General features: G+C 40.3%; 1 protein-coding gene across 1 annotated transcript in view; it reads left to right on the top strand.

The window, feature by feature from the left end:
• DNAH8 (dynein axonemal heavy chain 8) overlaps positions 1–20928 on the top strand; it is a 329757-nt gene that overhangs the window by 301540 nt on the left and 7289 nt on the right. The window contains exons 81-87 of the mRNA XM_060243601.1: positions 1994–2067; positions 3357–3509; positions 4945–5100; positions 9722–9838; positions 11782–11883; positions 12770–12930; positions 19026–19182. Of these exons, the coding sequence (XP_060099584.1) occupies positions 1994–2067; positions 3357–3509; positions 4945–5100; positions 9722–9838; positions 11782–11883; positions 12770–12930; positions 19026–19182 (920 nt within the window). The remainder of the gene's footprint in view (positions 1–1993; positions 2068–3356; positions 3510–4944; positions 5101–9721; positions 9839–11781; positions 11884–12769; positions 12931–19025; positions 19183–20928) is intronic.

Consider the following 20928-nt stretch of genomic DNA (forward strand, 5'->3'; position numbering starts at 1 on the left):
TGACTTAAAAGGACCACAGGATGCTACATAAACTGAATTCAGTCATATCTTCCCCCTTATATCTCAACACAGCTCAAGTAACTCTGTGAAGCACTGCTGTCTTCTGTCAGGGATGGGGCAAGATGGGGGAGGTTGTTGCTGCTGAAGCAATACATACAGCTACTACTATGACACATCTTGATTTGTCTATAAAATGTAAATTGCAGGGTTGTTGTTCAGCCTCAGTTTGCCTCAACATACTGTGGGAAAGAAGGAGAAGGCTTGATTCTTCAACCTCCTCTTGTTTCAGTGTTTGAAAACAGCTTTCTCACTCTACTGTTAGCATTTTAAAGAGAAGTGTCTTTTGTTTAAAAGTGTATTTTCTTTTCCTTTAAAATTCTTACAGCAAGACATGATAGCTGATTTTAAATACTGAAACCAAGTGGAGGCTGAAGGATTAAACCTCCTCTCCTTCTCCTGGAAAGCTAATGAAAAGTCCTTTCATTGATCAGCAGTATTATGAATAAGCAGGGCCAGCTCGCCCACTAGGCAAACTAGGCGGTTGCCTAGGGCACCAGGAAGAGGGGCAACGAATTGGTCTCCCCCCCTCCATGTACCCAAGACAACCGCCTACATTTGCCTCTCTCCCCCCATCGCTGCCGCCACCACCACTCCCCTCCCTTCTGTCATGCTCCATCTGCCTCCCCCCCCCACCGAGAAGCTTGCCACAATGAGGCTGACCCTACCGGCATCGAGGCAGCTGGCATCTGCACATTTTTCAAAGAGAGCGCTGGAGAAGGCTTCGCTCCCCCCTTACTTCCAGTTCAGGAAAGGAGGGGGGAGAAGCTTCCTCCAGCTGTTGCACTTCTCTGAGGGAGGGGGGGCTGCGGAGGGAGAGCGGGAGGCAGCAGGGACAGCGGGGGGGGGGGGGGCTGGCAGGGAGGCTGTCTGGGGTGGCAGGCACCCTAAGGCCAGCACTGTGAATAAGAGAACAAAAGAACATAAAAGAAGCCATATTGGATCAGGTCAATGGCCCATCCAGTCCAACACTCTGTCACACAGGTGCCATCAGGAGATTCACCAGGACACCAGAAACCCTTCCACTGTTGCCCCCTCCCAGCACCAAGAATACAGAGAAGAGCATCACTTGCCCCAGACAGAGAGAATATATCATATTGGATAATTTTCAAGGGGCAGATATTACCTCTAGTCTTTTGTTTAACTAAGCTGTTGGCATCAATGTTCCCTCTAAGCTGCAGAGTCTTGTGAGCAAAAATTCTACTTTGTGAGCTACTAGTATTAAAATTGTGAACTACTGGCATTAAATTTATGAGCTGCTGCATAAATTAGTTTGCTCTGGGGCCATTTTTCCTGAGCTAAGACCAAAATGTGTGAGCTGAAGGCTAAAAATCTGTGAGCTAACTCAGCTTAGCGGGAACACTGGTTGGCAACCCAAGAAATTCATGCTGACATCATCATCATCCTCTGGGTAGGATCCAGAGTACTGCCAGCTCAGGGAAGCTGGTGGAAGGAGATCTCCTCCCCATCTTCCCCACTTCTACTGCAGCCCAGTGAGCCCCACAAATCCTGCTCCTGGGGTTCAGGGAAACTTCAGGCACAATGTGGGGGGGGGGAGGAGTAGTAGGGAGGGGTAGTCTGTGAAAATCACCCTCCACTACCAATAGAAGTGCCATGATGTTATCATAATGGTGCCTTTAGATCCAACCTATTAAGAGTAAAATGCAGGTACATTTAATTACTGAGCAGAAAACAACACAACAACTGAGAACAAAATGAATTCAATGGATAAATTCAGTGAAATGTAACAAAGATATAACCCTGAAAATCTGATAATAAAAAGACACAAAGTCCTTTTTGTCAATGGTTAATCAAATCACAGAACTGAAAAACTGAATTAACAAAGAAAAATCTCCATCCTTTTAAAAATTTACTTGCAACTGAGGAAGCTGATGCTCCTGTTCTTATTAACATTACATAATTTCATTTATTACAGAAAACAGAGCTATCTCTATGGGTCAGGGGCAAGAAGTTCATGCACGCAAACTAATACAGATGTCAATGGTACAGGTATGTGTACGATCTTGGAGAAATTTTTAAAAATGATTTGTCATTCTTATCCTTGTAGTTTCAGATGTTTTCCCTATTTACTGGTTTTGCATTATTTATGGATTTACTAAAATATTTGTACCCAGCCTTTCTTCATGGTTCAAGGCCACATGAAAATGTTCTGAATTTAAACAAATTAAAGATGTATAACATTATAACTAGTTTGGGTGGCCCACTCCAGGCTGTGTAATTCCTGGAGACTGGGTGTGGTGACTGGGGAGAGGAGGGTTTGAGGAGGAGGGAAAACTAAGACGTGCGTAATGCCATAGAATCCACCCTCCAAAGCAGCCACGGGGTTTCTTTGGGGAAACTGATCTCTGTGATGTGGAGATGAGTTGCAATCCTGGGAGATCTCCAGGTCTGACCTTGAAGCTGGCAATCATATCTTTAAATGATAACTCTCTCTCAAGCATCTTATTTGGGGCTTTTTTTTTTTTGTAGAAAAAGCCCAGCAGGAACGTATTTGCATATTAGGCCATATCCCCTGATGTCACCATTGTTTCACACAGGGCTTTTTTTGTATAAAAGACCCAGCAGGAACTCATTTGCATATTAGGCCACACCACCTGACACGAAGTCTACCGGAACTGCGTTCCTGTGCATTCCTGCTAAAAAAAAAAGCTCTGGTCTTATTGAAGAATAGCTGTAACTTTCATACTAAAATCATGACAACAAAGACATCCATTTGAAAGTCTCATGATTTTAATAGATCTTATAAACACCTATAACTGCTACCCCAAGCATTGGTGTTTGAAAGAGAAAGTAAGGTTCACTTATTATAGTCAGTCCAACTTATTTCCAAGTGAAGTTTATAAGATGAAAAGGATAATACAATTTTGCTTCACAGCATAACTGCTTTCTACATTTCATCCTTCAACATGCAGATATAAAAGAGAAGATACATTTGCTAACTCTTGAGCAACAACATTTTCTGATGGTTTCTTTAGAAATTATGCATTATTTCAGGGAATTAAAAATTGTTGAAACTGCCCTTCTATCATTTTTGTAACAACCACTAGATGGCAGTACTACTTTACTTACTCAGTGGAAGAAGACTTGCTGTTGTATTTCTATGCATATCCATATTTATTCCTGACCAATTAAAAAGAGTTAAGAAGGTATAAGAGAGGACTAGTTCATTAAATTAGTGTATCCTGCTCCAAATGGAATTTTCATATACATCTGTGGTCATTAAATTGCACTTTCCTGGAAGGTATATATGTTGCTTAATTAATTATTGTTGGATACAGGGTGGCTGGGTGCTGCTTCAGAACTGCCATCTCGGTCTAGAGTTCATGGAAGAGCTTTTGGAAACATTGCTGACCGCCGATATTCCTGATGAAAGCTTCCGCGTTTGGATAACCACTGAACCACACGATAAGTTTCCAATTACTTTGCTGCAGGTTAGATCTAGTATTTTCACGGGATTTTAGATAAACTAAATGGGATAACATAGAAGTAAAAATACTGCCTGCACTGAAATGGAAGCAACTGAAAAATCTCTGAATGCTTTCATCATTTGAGAAACAATAAAGTATGGTTTGTCTTCTGAATGAGAGGGGATATATAGCTATTTCAGAGGAAAACAGACTTCCTATAGCAAGATTCTTCTGCTAAGCTTCCTGTTTTCTCCGCTTGATTTTGATCTGCCCCATAACTCCCTTGATTCTTGATCAGTAGCAGCTGATCAGTATCAACTTTTGGATAGCAGGTCAAGAAATTGCTGTCTTGGAATGGTGTACTTGGTGTTAGGTTTGTTGGGGTGAATTCAGCTGGGCAGTGTCACTTTAGATACATAGGGAGCATGGAATTAATATCTCCCAAGAAAGAGGTGCTGTTTTGCAATGCTTCTTAATTCTAAGTGTGTAGGATCAAGCTGTGCAATTTGGGGATTAGGGAAAGGCATGTGCTAAGAGACATCACAAATCTAAGGATCAGGCTTACATCTGAAATGGGATTTCAAGGTTGAGCTCTAGTGTATCCAGATGCAGACTAAATCCTGGAATGGAGCATTAAGGAAGAGGAGAGTTGCCATCAAGTTAAGCTAACTTCTGGTGGCCCCTAGTGGGGCTTGAAGGCAAGGAACATTCAGAGGCAGCTTGCCATCACTTGTCTTTGTGTCACAACCCTGGTATTCCTTGGAGGTCTCCCATCCAAATACTAGCTAAGGCTGACCCTGCTTAGTTTATGAGATCTGGTGAGATTGGGCTTACCTGGCCTATCCAGGTCAGAACATTAAGGAAGAGTTTTGATGTTGGGAAAGGGGATACACATACATTAGAAGGGAGTAGTTGTGGCTCAATGGAAGAGGCTCTACTTGGCATGCAGAGGTTCCCAGGTTCAATCCCCTGCATTCCAGTTTAAAACGATCAGCAGCTAGATGTTGGTCATGTTAGTCTTAAACAAGAGTAAGTAGAAAGGCACATTGTTTAATCAATTATTGTTGGATACAGGGTGGCTGAGTGCTGCTTCAGAACTGCCATATAGGTCTGAAAGATATTTTTCATTCATAACTTCCTTTGGCTTGGGGTAGCAAAACTGAGATGATGGGGGCGAAGAATTTATTTTTTTCCAAACATACCCTATGAGAAAATGCTGGGCATATGTTTAAATAAATGTGTATCTTCTTATGAAATCATGGCATCGATGATGATGTTCAGTTGCATGCTCAGAAAATTAAACACTGCATATCAGAACAAATATACTGACCTCTGATAATTGATATAATAGCATTTCATATAAAGAGAGGCAATGAACTTTGTCTTTAGAAACAGCATGCATTTTAGGCATGCTTCTTTTAGAGTCAAATCTAATAAATGTATTTTCTTTATATGACAGACTTCAATAAAATTCACAAATGAACCACCACAGGGTGTCCGTGCAGGTCTGAAAAGGACATTTTCTAGTATTAACCAAGATTTGCTTGATATCAGCAATATGCCTATGTGGAAGCCCCTTCTTTATACTGTAGCTTTCCTGCACTCCACTGTTCAGGTAGTACAGATATATTGTGCATTTCACTGTATGTAAAATAGAATATGTCCACTGAGATATATGAAGAATAACCTTGGTTACTTATACTGTGGTACTCAAGCTTTGTATTTCCAGGGATTACACTGAAGATAAGTTGTGTTTCAAAAATTCATATATTTGGTTTTACAAGATTAGTAGTAGCCTTTTGCTATGACTGCTGCTAGCAGTGCTGATCAATGTTCTCTCTAAGCACCAGAGTGTTTTGAGCAGAAATTCTACCCCGTGAGTAAAAAAAGCTAGTAGCATTAAAGTTGTGAGCAAGTCTACATTTGACTATCACTTAAATTAGTTTTTTTTAAGTTACTTCTATAACCTTACAAAAATCTCAGAATAAATTATTTTAAGTTATATTAAAACTGTATTTTAAGAATAATTTAAACATTATAAGAGAAAACAGAATCAAGTCAAATTTTGCCCACCTCTTTCCATTATATTGGAAGACCTGTCCACCAGAAAACAGGTCTACCTGCCCTTTGGAGAACAGGTCTACCCAGCCTTTCCTACTATATTGTCAGACCTGGGCTCCAGAGAAAAGGTCTAACCCATCCCAATCCACTGTATTGGTAAATCTGGCCTTGGACCATTGCCCTATGCTGAGCCTTAGAAAACATACCAGCACTTGGGGGGGGGGAGACTCTTGCAGTCTACTTGGTTGGGGGTTTTTTAGTGAAATATGACAACCAGCGTTACAGGTCAAGTATAGCACCCTGCCTGATCTAACAAACAGGAGGTTGCTTAAATGTTATCAACCTGCCCAAAGCAGAATACCTAATCTGGCATGAGGTGGTCATATATAATCTGGTAAATGTATTTTATTGCTTCTTGGTTTTAATATATTATGTTTAGTTTTAATTATAGGTTTTAATTGTTATTTGTTTTATGTTATAATCCGCCCTAAGCCCATTCACAGGAAAGGGCAGAATATAAGTCCACAAAATAAATAAATAATAATAATTAAGAAGAGTAACCTTTTACTCTTGGAGAGCCAGTTTGGTGTAGTGGTTAAGTGAGTGGACTCTTATCTGGGAGAACCAGGTTTGATTCCCCACTCCTCCACTTGCAGCTGCTGGAATGGCCTTGGGTCAGCCATAGCTCTGGGAGAGGTTGTCCTTGAAAGGGCAGCTGCTGTGAGAGCCCTCTCAGCCCCACCCACCTCACAGGGTGATTGTTGTGGGGGGAGAAGATAAAGGAGATTGTAAGCCGCTCTGAGTCTCTGATTCAGAGAGAAGGGCGGGGTATAAATCTGCAATTCTTCTTCTTCTTCTTCTTCTTCTTCTTCTTCTTTTATCCAGGGATGTGTCAGCCATTTTTTCCCATAGTAGTTTTCTGGATATAGAGTCGAAAGCCCCTTTAAGGTCCAGGAATGTCACGTATAACTTAGATCTTCTGCAGTCTGTGTACTTATTAACTAAATGGGAAAAGACTAAACAATGGTCAAGGGTCAATTTCCCCTGCCTAAAACCTATTTGCTGTGGACCAATAATTTTCTGGGTTGTTAACCAGTTATTACATTTGATTTGTAGTAATTTAGCATATAATTTGACAATAATAGATAAAAGACTAATGGGCCTGAAGTTTGAGGGGTTTGAGTGATTGCCCGTCTTAAAAATCAGGACTATAATTGCATTTGTCCATGCTGTAGGTATGTGTCCAGTAGAATTTCCAATGGAAAAAAGGTGGCCAGAGGGAATGCCCACCATTCAACCTGTCCAAACTACTTATTTATTCAAATATTTACATTCCAGTTTCCTCTGTGACTCAAGGAAGCTTGCAAATCACACTGAAAAGCATCATAGGGGTGTGCAAAAAATATTATCACTTTTTCTGGTTCTGTTGTAGTCTATGGGGACCATTATAGTTGTAGCCTATGGAGACCATTATAGTCAATTGGCCCCATAGGTTATAATGGAGAATCAACCTGGGGGTATCTGGGGCTCAGGGGGACTGTTTTTGAGGTAGAGGCACCACATTTGCAGCATAGGTAGAGGCACCATATTTTCCCAAGTTTCAAAAAGATGGGGTCAAAGGGTCCAATTCTTTGAGCCCCAGAAGGAGGTGCCCACATCCTCCATTGTATCCAATAGACAGGAAAATGACTTGTGGGCTGAAGCAGAAATACTTGAACTGCCTGTTAAAATTTTGTGTGTCAGCACCCCCTAATGCAGCTTAGCAGGAACTGCTGATCAGTTTTTTGTTTTATTTTTCCCTTCTTATTGTTGAGAAACCATAGCAATTTTTCAAACGGTAAAAAAAATAATACTGGCAAAATAATAGTTTTTGTCTTGCACTATGCTTACATAAAGTTTGATCCAAAGGGCTTTTTGTATGCATTAGAGGCATTTCCAGTGCCGGCTCTAAGGTGCGTGGTGCCCCAGGCAGGCTCCCTGCCCGCCCCCCCCCACTGCTGCCCCGTTCCTCCACAGTGCTGCAATGCAGCACCATGCTCCCCCATCAGAGCGTGCTCCCCCATCAGAGCGTGCTGTGCTGAGGCTGGGCCCTACCAGCTTTGATGTAGGCAGTGTGCCATCTAATCCTTTGAAATGTGTGCAGGAGAATGCTTCTCCCCCCTCCTTCCTGGAACCAGAAGTGAGGGGGAGCAAAGCCTTCTCCCATGTGTGCTTCAAAAGATTAGATGCCATGCCGGCTGCATCAAAGCTGGTAGGGTCCAGCCTTGGTGTGCTCCTCTGATCATGCCGGGGGGGGGGGCGAGCAGAGCAGACGCAGGCGAACACAAAGGAAGGGAGGGGGTGGGTGGCGGTGGGGGGGAGGCAGGCAGGCAAGCAAACTAGGCAGTTGTCATGGGCACCAGGGTGGAGCCCAATTTGGTGCACCCTCCTCCCAGTGCCCTAGGCAACCACCTAGTTTGCCTGGTGGGCGAGCCAGCCCTGGGCATTTCTGCTCATTTAATGGAGTAGGTCCTAATTTCTACAGTTTACACCTCAACCATAGATCCCCCCCCCATACCACATCCCACTGTTTTCTGTAGGGGTCCCCCAATCCCCAGAAACAACTTTTAGGTTGCAACTTGTTATAGGAAGGAGGAATGGGGAAGCCATGTTCTGAGGGCAGAAATCCAATTATAGATCTTGCATATAGTTTGGGCAGATGTTGTAAACTAGAAAATTATAAAAGAAAATAATATAGCTTCCCTGCATCTCCGTTCTCAGTGGATGTTACCAGTTAAAATGAATGTCCCTTCACGTAGCCTACACTCTACGAATAAGTAAGACAATAATTACAATGACGGTTGCCTTATTTTCAGATGTACTGTTTATTTAGAATTTTATTTATTTAGAAATGGTATATGCTTCCTCTCCAGAGCCAACTTAGCTGTTGAGATATTGGTTTTGGAAGGAAGTTTGCTATCCTGTGAAACACTGTGCAGAAGGCATTCCTGTTTGGATTTTTCTGTGCATTAAGTAGATAGTATAGCTTTGGACAAATGCATCAAGCCTTTGGAGAGGAAGCATATACCATTTCTAAATAAATAGTTGAGTGTTAAATGTCAGATGTTGTTACAAAGTGTACAGACACTCAACATTTTACATAGAGGTAGTTTTATTAGAGGAAATGTTGCCATTTATTAGCTGTACTCAGAACTGGTGTGTGCAGTGGAGGAGAGGGATGTTATTAGCTCATGCCTTGCCACTACACATTAAACATGACCAGTCATAATACATTCCTTTTTAACTGAAGGTATACTGAGGAACATAAAAGAAAACTAATGAACAGACCCTAGAAAAGGAGGACATACAGATTGTTTCCCATTAAATTTGTTGGTATGCAATAATGTTTCTCCTAGTAGTATTGCCTTTATGTTCCAGTTAACACATGATTTAGCATTAAAAATAGTAAAAATGCCAGTTGTTGCTCTAAAGGAGAGGTCTCAAGCTTTTGCTGTAACTCAGATGCACTTTTTGCTTTAACATCAGTTTTTTGCTCATGATCAACTAATCCATGGACTCAGTATTTCACTATGGATCACCAGTACATCAAAGTCAGAGTACAAACCAGTACAGTTGCTGGTGTCTGAATGGGATTTTGAATGGCCACACCATACTATTTCTTGTTCTCAAGATATGGTGTCTCCTAGCCCTTACCCTGGGATCCTTCCATTTACTTCCAGTTCTGTTAGAGCTTCACAGGGTACAGCCACAGAGCTGTATATAATTAATTCATGCCAAGAAACACTTGTCCCTCTTCCATCAGTGGCACTGGCAAATGTATAAAGTATTTGGATTGACAATTAGGGTTATCACCTTCCAGGTGAAGCCTGGAGATCTCTTGGAATTACAGCTGATCTGCAGACAACAGACAGCAGCCCCCCTAGGGAAAATGACTGCTTTGGAGGGTGGGTTGTATGGCATGATAGCCTGCTGAGGTCCCACTTCTTCTCAAACTCTCCCTTCCCCTCCTCAGATCTCCAGGAATTTCCCAAACTAGAGTTGGCAACCCTAAGTTTTAATCAGAAATATTTGAAATAGAAAGTGCTCAACAATATACCACAATTAGGTAAAACATACTTTAATAAACAAATACATGAAGAAAATCATACCACTTGTTTTGCATTATCTTTTTGAAGGAAAGGCGCAAATTTGGTCCTTTGGGCTGGAATATTCCGTATGAATTCAATTCAGCAGACTTCACAGCAAGCGTTCAGTTTATACAGAATCACTTGGATGAATGTGACATTAAGAAAGTTAGTAACTCTATTCTGTATTGTTCCCTAAGTGCATTACAATGATGGTTAATTCATTTCTAACATTTGAAGCGTATATCTAGTAAAGAAATAATTCAGTTAAACAGTTTCTGCCTGTCAGCTAGCTGTTTGATTTCCAACATTAACCATCATTAATCAATTGTGCATTTAGATTATCCCAGGCACAATTATGTGAAGTTTAAGATATAGGTCGTTTTCGCACTCACCTTAATCAGCAGCGACGACCCTCTTCACCACGCAGGATCTGCGCGGATTTCGCACTAATTGCCGCGGAGCACCCAGAAGAGCCGGAAAGTCCGGGCACTTTTGCGGCGCAAACGGAAACCGCCAAAACCCAGTTTCCGTTTGCGCCGCAAAAGCGCCGGGACTTTCCGGCTCTTCTGGGTGCTCCGCGGCAATTAGTGCGAAATCCGCGCAGATCCTGCACGGTGAAGATGGTCGTCGCTGCTGATTAAGATGAGTGCGAAAACGACCATAGAGAATGACCCACTCCCTAGTGGTGCAGCTATAGGTATAGGCAGGCCTTGAATTCAGCAGGAGCTCACAGGAGTGCAGCTCCTGAACCTTTCTGAGGGTTCCCTCTCCCCACCTACCTTGTCCTGAATAGTAGGTGCAGCTGCATAACAGTCCCTGGATTAGGAGAGCGGGCAGCCAGCCACCAGGAGCTTTGCCACACCCCCAACAGCCCTCATTAACCCCCGAAGAAGCCTGCACCACCCTTTCTCCACTTCTTATGTGATTTTGGGTGGTTGGGTGGCTTGCTGGCCTTTTGACTGCAGGGTGGGGCCAAGGAGAGTCCAAGGTGAGCGAGGCCTGCTTGGGCTGGCTGGATCTCTAGCCAGCCCAAGCAGGCCTTGCTTGCCTGGGGCTCTCCTTTCTTGTGTCAGGTTGCTTTTGGCTGGATGGTGGTGGTGGCATATGCTAATGAGCTCCACCACCTGTTTTTCTACAAAATGACCCTTGGGTATAGGAGAGAATCAGCATAGAATTCAATGGAGATACTTATTCCCTTTCCCTCCCTCTCTGGATCTTGACTGGATGTGCAGTGCATTACTTTCAGCAGGAAGCCTGGTGTAGCTTCCATATGCGCACTCTGCTGTCCCTCTTTTCCACAGATCTTGCACTCAAAATTACTCATAGCATGAGCTGCTAGCAAGCCAGGACTTGAGGTGAAGAGGGATGGTTAGATGTACATATCGGAAGCTTACATGGTCCTCATGTTGAAAATAACAGTCCTCACTCTGTAATATGCACATGACGTCATAGATATACAGCACAGTGGAAGCTGGGAAGGGGAAAAAAGAACTGCATTGAATCCTATGTCAGGAACCTTTCTTGTGTTATAGCTGCACCCTCACAAGGTAAGGGATTGCGCCAATAGCCATTCTTTATAGAAGAAGGAAACAGTAGTTTGTATGTATGTATGCCAACATGTTCAATTTTGGATACATTGCACTTGACTCATAAACAATTAATAGTTTATAATAATAACGACAAAAATTCTGCAATTCATTTTTGGCCCAAAGACATATGACAAATTATGCCTTCATTATTCATTTTCAGTTGCCTAGGATGATGAAAAGCTATTAACAATTGATTTTCACAATCTTGGTTCCATTTCTCTAAATCACAACATGGCATTCATTGTTTTTTACCTTCCAATTTGAGGAATTTATTAGAACAACATTTCTTAGTTTAACCTGGTTATATCTCTTGTTTACCATTTACATCTCTGGGGCCATAGTATAATGAGATCCACAAATGATTGCTCAAACAGAGCATGGGCATCTCTGCATAAATATAAGGCAGTGGAATCCTTTCCTTGAGAGTAAGATCTATTCCATAGGCCTCAGTAGGATTCTGAGTAGACATGTTTCTGACAGTCCCTGATAATTTTTAATTTACCATTTTTCCTCCACTAGGGCATATCTTGGAGTACAGTCCGATACATGATTGGAGAGGTGCAGTATGGAGGCAGGGTCACAGATGACTATGATAAGCGTCTTCTTAATTGCTTTGCAAGAGTAAGAAAATTTGACAGAACTATTTTTTTTTAAGTAAGAAAACACATTTCAGATGGAAAATGATAAAATTTCAGTTGGATTAATCTTCAGAATTCTGTCAAAATTGGATCTCATGGAGCATTTCTGCTCACACAAGAGATTTTTTGCAAGCAGGAACAAAAAAAGTCACAAGTAGTTCTTGTGCTAAGTCAACTTGACTGTATCCAGCCTTGCATTCCCACTTGCACAAAACACATTATGAAGTAGTCGGCAATCCCCAACCCCCAATAATGACTTTCTTCAATCAAATAATATGTTGCTTACAAACTGGACTACAATGACTGCATCAAAGTCTTGTCTTCTTGTTTTGTTTTCTTTGTACACAGCAACATCAATTGACAATCAGTGCTGATATTTTGTTTTTAGTTTGTTTTATTTTAGTTTGGTGCAAAATGCTGCACAAAGAAACATTAAATAAACCTACTCTTCAGCTATCTTATGGCAAGATCCAACTGATACACTTCATTACATGCAAAGCAAGAAGCAGATCATTTCTGAAATAAGCTCTCTCACTCTCTGTTTTATTTACAGGTTTAACTATTTCCTAAAATCAATAAATACAAGCTTTAGCTTATGTGTAGGTTGCATTTGGTCAATATGACCCTTTTCTTGTCTAAGTAGTAAGCTTTCAGCTCCTTGAATGATGAGGAAAGGATTATTGATTTTTGTTATGTTGTTAAACATTGTAGAAAAGGCTTGTTCTCTTTCCACAAGTTATGGCAGCTTCCTACCATCATCTGCATGAACATCCCCCTCTCAAGAATCGAGCTCCTTGACACTTTACCAGCTTTAAGTAATCTGGAGATTATTAGCAAAAGTGTTATTACTTTGTCCTTACTTTGTACAGGTCTGGTTCAGTGAAAAGATGTTTGAGAACACATTCTGTTTTTATACTGCATACAAAATTCCAGTGTGTAAAACTCTGGATCAGTATCATGAATATATTTCGACTCTTCCTGCCATGGATAGTCCAGAAGTCTTTGGTCTTCATCCAAATGCAGATATAACGTGAGTGAGTCTAATTCTGTAACAATTTCAGAGAGTAATTCAGGGAAATTATAAATGTTTGTATACAAATGCTAGAAGTGTTTGAAGTAAAATTGGTGAGTTGGACTGTTTAGTGTTGGGAGAAAACATAGACATTGTGGGAATTTCAGAAACTTGGTGGAATGAGGAAAATCAGTGGGACACAGTGATTCCTGGATATATCAGAAGGATAGGGAGGGAAGGGTTGGAGGTGGGGTGGCTCTGTATGTCAGAGAGGGTATACAGTCCAGTAAGACTGAGGTCAGAGAATTAGATTCCCTTCCAGAAATACTTTGGGTTGAAATAGAGGGCTCAAAAGGAAATTTAACTATGGGAGTTTGTTATCGCCCACCAAATCAAAAGATAGAGGATGATTGTAATAAGATGGAAGGATTAAAGATAGTGGCTAAACGTAAAAACTGTGTCATAATAGGTGATTTTAACCACCCACATATTGATTGGGTCAATATGTGTTCTGGTCGAGAGAAAGAGATTGAGTTTCTAGATGCTCTCAATGACTGTGCTATGGAGCAGATGGTCTCAGAACCTACCAGGGGTGGGGCTATCCTGGATTTGGTCCTAAGTAATGCCCAAGACTTGGTGAGAGATGTAAAAGTGATCGCACCGCTTGGGAGCAGTGACCATAACATTATTGATTTCACCATTTGTATAAATAGAGAGTTGCCCCAAAAGACCAGCACAACCACGTTTAACTTTAAAAAGGGTAAATTCACTGAGATGAGGAGGCATGTGAAGAGGAAACTGAAAGGAAAGGTAAATACAATCAAAACCCTTGGGGAAGCTTGGAGGCTATTTAAAGCTACAATCCTAGAAGCTCAGATAAAATATATACCACAAGTTAGGAAAGGCACAAACAGGTATAAGAAAAGGCCTGCATGGTTAACAAACAAAGAAATGGAAACTGTAAAAGGTAAGAAGGACTCCTTTAAGCGGTGAAAAGCTAGTCCAAGTGAGATTAATAAAAGGGAACACAGGTAAATCAAATGCAAGACTGTGATCAGGCAGGAAAAAAGGGACTATGAGGAGCATACTGCAAAAAACTGAAATGTATAATTCACAATGGTTTAACTGTCTATTTAATTTTAACTTAACTTATGAATGTAATTTTATCTGTTTTAATTGCTAACTGTTGTTGTAATATCGTATTTTACTATCATGGTATATACCGTGTCGTGTTAGCCGCCCTGAGCCTGCCTTCGGCGGGGGAGGGCGGGATACAAAAATAAATTTATTATTATTATAAAGACCAACAATAAAAATTTCTTCAAGTATATTAGAAGCAGGAAACCAGCCAGAGAGGCAGTGGGGCCCTTGGATGACCAAGGGGTAAAAGGATTACTGAAGGAGGATAGGGAAATGGCTAAGAAGCTGAATGCATTTTTTGCCTCCGTCTTCATTGTGGAAGATGAGAAGTGTTTGCCTGCTCCAGAACCACTTATTTTGGAAGGGGTGTTGAAAGACCTGAGTCAGATTGAGGTGACAAGAGAGGAGGTCCTACAACTGATAGACAAATTAAAAACTAATAAGTCACCAGGTCTGCATGGCATACATCCAAGAGTTCTGAAAAAACTCAAAGTTGAACTTGTGGATCTCCTGACAAAAATATGTAATCTTTCATTGAAATCTGCCTCCGTTCCTGAGGACTGGAAGTTAGCAAATGTCACCCCCATCTTTAAAAGGGGTTCCAAAGGAGATCTGGGAAATTACAGGCCAGTCAATCTGACTTCAATACTGGGAAAGTTGGTAGAAAGCATTATCAAGCATTATCAAGGACAGAATGAGTAGGCACATTGATGAACACAAGTTATTGAGGAAGACTCAACATGGGTTCTGTAAGGGAAGATCTTCCCTCATCAAAGGCTCCTTAGTAAGCTCGAGAGTCATGAAGTAAAAGGACAGATCCTCTTGTGGATCAAAAACTGGCTAATAAATAGGAAGCAGTGAGTATAAATGGGCAGTCTTCGCAGTGGAGGACAGTAAGCAGTAGGGTGCTGCAGGGCTCAGTACTGGGTGCCATGCTCTTTAACTTGTTCATAAATGATTTGGAGTTGTGAGTAAGCAGTGAAGTGGCCATGTTTGCAGATGACACTAAATTGTTCAGGGTGGTGAGAACCAGAGAGGATTGTGAGGCACTCCAAAGGGATCTGTTGAGGCTGGAGGAGTGGGCGTCAACGTGGCAGATGAGGTTCAATGTTGCCAAGTGCAAAGTAATGCACATTGGGGCCAAAGAGCCCAGCTACAAATACAAGTTGATGGGGTGTGAACTGGCAGAGACTGACCAAGAGAGAGATCTTGGGGTCATGGTAGATAACTCACTGAAAATGTCAAGACAGTGTGCGATTGCAATAAAAAAGGCCAACACCATGCTGGGAATTATTAGGAAGGGAATTGAAAACAAATCAGCCAGTATCATAATGCCCCTGTATAAATCAATGGTGTGGTCTCATTTGGAATACTGTGTGCAATTCTGGTCACCGCACCTCAAAAAGGATATTATAGCGTTGGAAAAAGTGCAGAAAAGAGCAACTAGAATGATTAAAGGGTTGGAACACCTTCCCTATGAAGAAAAGTTAAAACGCTTGGGGCTCTTTAGCTTGGAGAAACGTCGACTGCGGGATGACATGATTATGCATGGGATGCAGAAAGTAGAGAAAGAGGTACTTTTCTCCCTTTCTCACAATACAAGAACTCAGGGGCATTCGATGAAATTGCTGAGCAGTCGGGTTAAAACGGAGAAAAGGAAGTACTTCTTCACCCAAAGGGTGATTAACATGAATTCACTGCCACAGGTGGCGGCGGCAGCTACAAGCATAGCCAGCTTCAAGAGGGGTTTAGATAAAAATATGGAGCAGAGGTTCATCATTGGCTATTAGCCACAGTGTGTGTGTGTGTATATATTGGGCCACTGTGAAACACAGAGTGTTGGACTGGATGGGACATTGGCCTGATCCAACATGGCTTCTCTTATGTTCTTAAGATGAAATTATTCAATTTTTTGAAGTTACACAATATATGCTTCAAATAACAATGTACATATTATGGGAAATGTCCAATATTTATACAAATCCAAACATTTAAGAAAGCCTTTTGAAAAAGTAAAACTTATAGCAAGAAATATAATATTCACATGACAATATTATAAACAAGCTTTCTCAAATAATCTGACTTTGTTTCTGAAGCACATTTTGGTCTTGCCTTTTACATGGTGAACTTTAATCAAACAGATTACAAATATGTTATTTGTCAGGTAGCTTTTTATGTTTAATGATGGAATTTCAATCTTACCTAATAACCTGTTCCATTTTAAGTGTTACTTTACACTGAATCACTTTACCCTTAAGTAAATAGCAAGTTGTTTATTATTTTCTGTTTCAAAGATCATATAATCTGTTGCAGAATATAATCAGTCATAAAATTTTATTTGTTTTCCTGTAGTTCCTGTAATTCCATTATGCATTATAATTTGCAAGATGTTCATGCTAAATTCTTCCAGGATTGTAAAAACTGATCAAATGATTTGTTTAACAAGTTTTACACACTTGATTCTCAAATGTGCTATTGATATAATGGCCCAAGGGATTCAAAAATTTTAATGTGTGAACAGGAGTTTGATATATTTCTTCATATTCCAACTTGATGGGCACAGTAAGGACTATTTCTTGCATTACTTTTGAAAGACATAAGTTCAGTCTCAGTTTCCATGACTGAAGATCCTCTCCTAAACAGATATTTATATTACAGCTTTGACATTTTGTATTATATGGTAACATGTATTATGGTTTTGACATTTCATCATTATTCAGGCATGCATGTGTTCTACAATTATGCCCATGTCTTTCAGAAGTAATGTGAAGAGAAGCCCTAAGATGTAAAAGTGTTAAGGAAAGTAGAATTTCCTAGTGTCATTTTTTTCATGAATTCCTGGTTTGCAGTATTTGTGCAAAAGTAGTGGTATCAAGGTTATGCTCACATATGATGCCTAGCATTAAATCACTTAGTGTTAGGAAATTCTCTGTGCATCAGAATTATGTATGTGTTGCTAATGGTATGGAATTATTGCCCACAATGCTAATTTTACTTAGGCTACCCACTGAACAGCTCTGAGAATGTACAGTAGCATTGTTTTTTCCTACACCTTTTTCTTTATCTGATCCAAGATTTTTTAGATTTTGACATTTAAATTCAAAAACTAAGTGGGTATCCCTTAAAAATTCATTTGGAGCATTTACATGCCTCTGATCTTTCAAAGTGAGTCTTAGTTTATACAAAGTGCACAACGCGAACCATTAACCTGCAGACATTGTACATGGGAATAATTGTCTGCTCTCCAGAACTAGGTAAAAAGAGTAAGAGCTCAGGCACTCAGAAATATGGAACTTATGTTTTAAATAGGGATGACCAACTTCTGCATTGTCTGAGGGTGCTTTATTCTCCCAGAGCCAATCCACGTACCACAATTATCTCTCTCTTCATGAATGTTCTGGCTGTTTCATAAATTTTGCCTCACCTAGTAACAAAAGGCCCTCACAGATATGGTGAATCTCCATTGGGCAGCACAAGTCAACAGTCAAATGAAAAGCTGAAGAATTAGTGTGTTTCCTGAAAGATCTCCTCAACAGCATCTTTGGCATTCCAGGATACACCTCATCAACACAATAACATGAACTCAAACTGTACATCTTTGGGGTATAAGCTTTTGAGAGTCAAAGCTGCCTTCATCAGATACAAGCAGGAATGGAAGATCCTTGAGTTCTTATATCCCAGTCAGAAGATGGGAGAGATGTTGCAAAGGAAGAAGACAGGATGAAACAGTCAATTCTGTTGTGACTTGGAGGCCTTTTATCACTGTCTGTACCTAACAGAGTAATCTGAGCAAGCCTCAGAACAGTAATGAATAGTAATGGGTTCATTCCATCTTGCAGGGATTGCTAATTGTGTCTCTGCCTACAAAGCCTTTATCATCTTCAAAGCCAGAGCTGGAAATGTGGTAACTAAGTTCTCATAAAGACCTGTGGCCCACAGGACAGGGATAGGGGAAATCCAGATTGATGAGTTAACTTTCTAGAGGGTTCCAGCAAGAACATGTCCTGATTGGGTGTTGTCATCACCTAATGCAGCTTGGCCAAAAAACTATAGTTGAGCTATGAGCCTGGAGAAAGGAGGCTAGCTTGGATTCTGAAGGCCTGGACTATGATATGTTCATATTGCAATAGACAGCAATGCAGAGAACTCATAAGCTATGGCCTTTGACTCTTGAACTTAAGGTTTGTGCCAACTGATGGAGGTCATGGAAATGTGTTAGGTAGTTAAGCTAGTTTTTCTTGCTGCATGATTTTAGAGTGTTGTGTTGCCTGCAGATTAAACATTTTGTTCTGAAATATATATATCTTTGTTCTGAAATGCATATGTATAAAAGTTTGGCTATTTGTGTACATCAGCCCTGGGAACCTATGGATTCAGCCTGGGACTCCTTGACAATAGGGTTACCATAACTCAGGAGCGACTTGACTGCACTTCATATGCACACAAAATCTGTGCTTTCTTTGACTATCATAGGAGGAATTTCCAAATGTTATAGTTATATACATTGGCTTGGATCCAAACTTTTATACAAGTGCAAGAGTTCATGCAAGCATGTCTTCCCTGATTTTCCTTTCCCAAAGTGCCTCCCTCCAAGTTCTATGCTGAGGGTTAAAAAACTCTCATAAACAAAAATGTTCCATGGCTTGGGGGCTGCAGTCGGGAAGGGGAATTGGGTGAAATAACTTTGTTACTTTCAGGAAACTGTTGTGGATAAGAGAAGTGAGAGAATATCAGCTGGCCATGAGAAATGTTCCCTTTCTGGAAATGGAGGATCATTTAAATGTGATGAGTCAAAAACAAGAAAGCTACACTGAATCAACAGTAAAGATAACAATGAAGCATCCAAAGATGTTGTAGAAAACTGGTTCTATTTCCCATTTTGCAACTTCTTCTGAAACAAATTAGATCTTTTGCTAAGTCATCTACTGGGCTTGGACATTCTAGTTATTTATATTATTTAAAATTACCCTCAGGTATCAAAGTAATACAGCAGCTGATGTTCTGAACACCATAACAAATATTCAGCCAAAAGAAAGTGGAGGAGGAGTAGGAGAAACTCGAGAAGCCATTGTCTATCGATTAGCTGAAGATATGCTTGAGAAACTACCTCCTGATTATGTACCCCATGAGGTGATTGTTTTAAATTTCTTATGATAGCTTTCCTAAAATCACAGCCATGGAAATATCAATTCATTGTAGCAGATCGATGGAGCAGTTGTGGCTTCTGGTTGGTCTGGAAGTTGCACTGTGAAAAAGATTGAATTGCTAGAAAAGGCATTCATGTATGTATGTTATGCAATAAAATACTTAATGGCTAGTTTAAAGGGGAAGCTGTGAGCAGGAGGCCTTAGTGGAGGAAAACATCTCAGAGTTATAGAAAAGCAAAACTCTCATATTTCATGTTGAAATAAAGTCTGTTGAATAAGAACAGGCAGGTGCTAAGTTAATACAAATCCATTCTAGGAAAATCTAACAAAGTGAGTCACATTTTTGTTACCTATTCACAGCTCCTTTCTTTCATGATCTGCAGTTTTGGTTTTGTTTTCCTTTAAAAACAGGCAGTATTCTAGAGAGAACCAATCAATCAGAAAACACATAGGCAGCATCACAATGTCATGACATTTCACAGCCAGGCATATTTAGCTATCTGATGACATCATGAAGCCAAATTAAAGAGGGTGGTGTTTCTTGCATACACTCTGAATTGGAAAGTATCTTTGCCCTTTTTCATAGTGTCATTCTTATCAGTTGCTGAAATTAGGGGATCCTTTACCAAGTGGTGAAGTTTTTGCAAATATAGCCCCATTTCAGCTCATGTCTAAATGTTCTGCTACAAGGAATCCTCTGGTGTTGCATAAAAGGAATATCACATCTCCTTTATTATGTTAGAACAGGAATTTGGCTGGATGTATATCTAATGGCTGTACCTTGAGGAAAAATTATTAGCTAATCAATTTCCAATGAGAATGGTTCCCCTGATGCCATATATCACATCAAAGGTCATGTGTTTCCCCAGATTATAGGAGCTTCAGACAACTGTACTTATTAGTGAATAATTCTGTTTTTTATAGTCAAGATGCTGCAAACATTTGGCATGTGTACTGCCAATGAAAAACTCAGTGGCCTCTTCAAGGGCAATGAAAAACAATGAAAAAAGCAAATGATAAGATTCTTCCAGAAGCAATATGGAAGAATAAAAGTAGTAACAAAGTTATATTTTGTTTATCCTGGAAAAAAAAACTGTTAAGGATTTATTAAATGCTGCATATAGCTGAACTTTCTTCTTAAAATTTAATAGGTTCATGCATTGACCACAATGAACAGATTACAAATCTTTAAGTAAAATGCGAGAACACAGTAATTGCATTTTCTTCCCACTAACTAGCTAGTCATTCTCTTATATATCTGGTTATAGATGATCCTAAAATCTACTAATGGAAGATTCAGTCCATGGAGTGCTCTTCTCAGGGACTCTCCACTGAAATATAAGGAGGTAGTGCAGCAGAAGAGCTTTGTGGACTGCAAGGCCTTTTTGCCTGAAATCAGTCATTTCATTCTCAGATTGTGTTAAAAATTCAAATTATTGTAGTTACTAGTTTCTGGATTCATTTGCTATCTATCCTTACTCTCATGGTTTCCCACCCTGCGCATGTAGCTTAGCTTGACATAACCTTTTAGATAAACATGTATATAGAATTTACAACTTGCCTTTTGAAGTGGTTCTCTGTCTTAGTGCACATTTACTTGGAAATCTTGTTCTGTTAACCTGTTCTTGATCAAGTATGATTGGACTGTTCTCAGTTTCATTTTTGGTGAATTTTCTGAGTTGGCTGAGTCCTGTTCTGTGGATACTTTTAATCTTTGCACTAGACCAGC

The sequence above is a fragment of the Heteronotia binoei genome, chromosome 1, assembly GCF_032191835.1.
Source record: "Heteronotia binoei isolate CCM8104 ecotype False Entrance Well chromosome 1, APGP_CSIRO_Hbin_v1, whole genome shotgun sequence".
Taxonomy (NCBI): domain Eukaryota; kingdom Metazoa; phylum Chordata; class Lepidosauria; order Squamata; family Gekkonidae; genus Heteronotia; species Heteronotia binoei.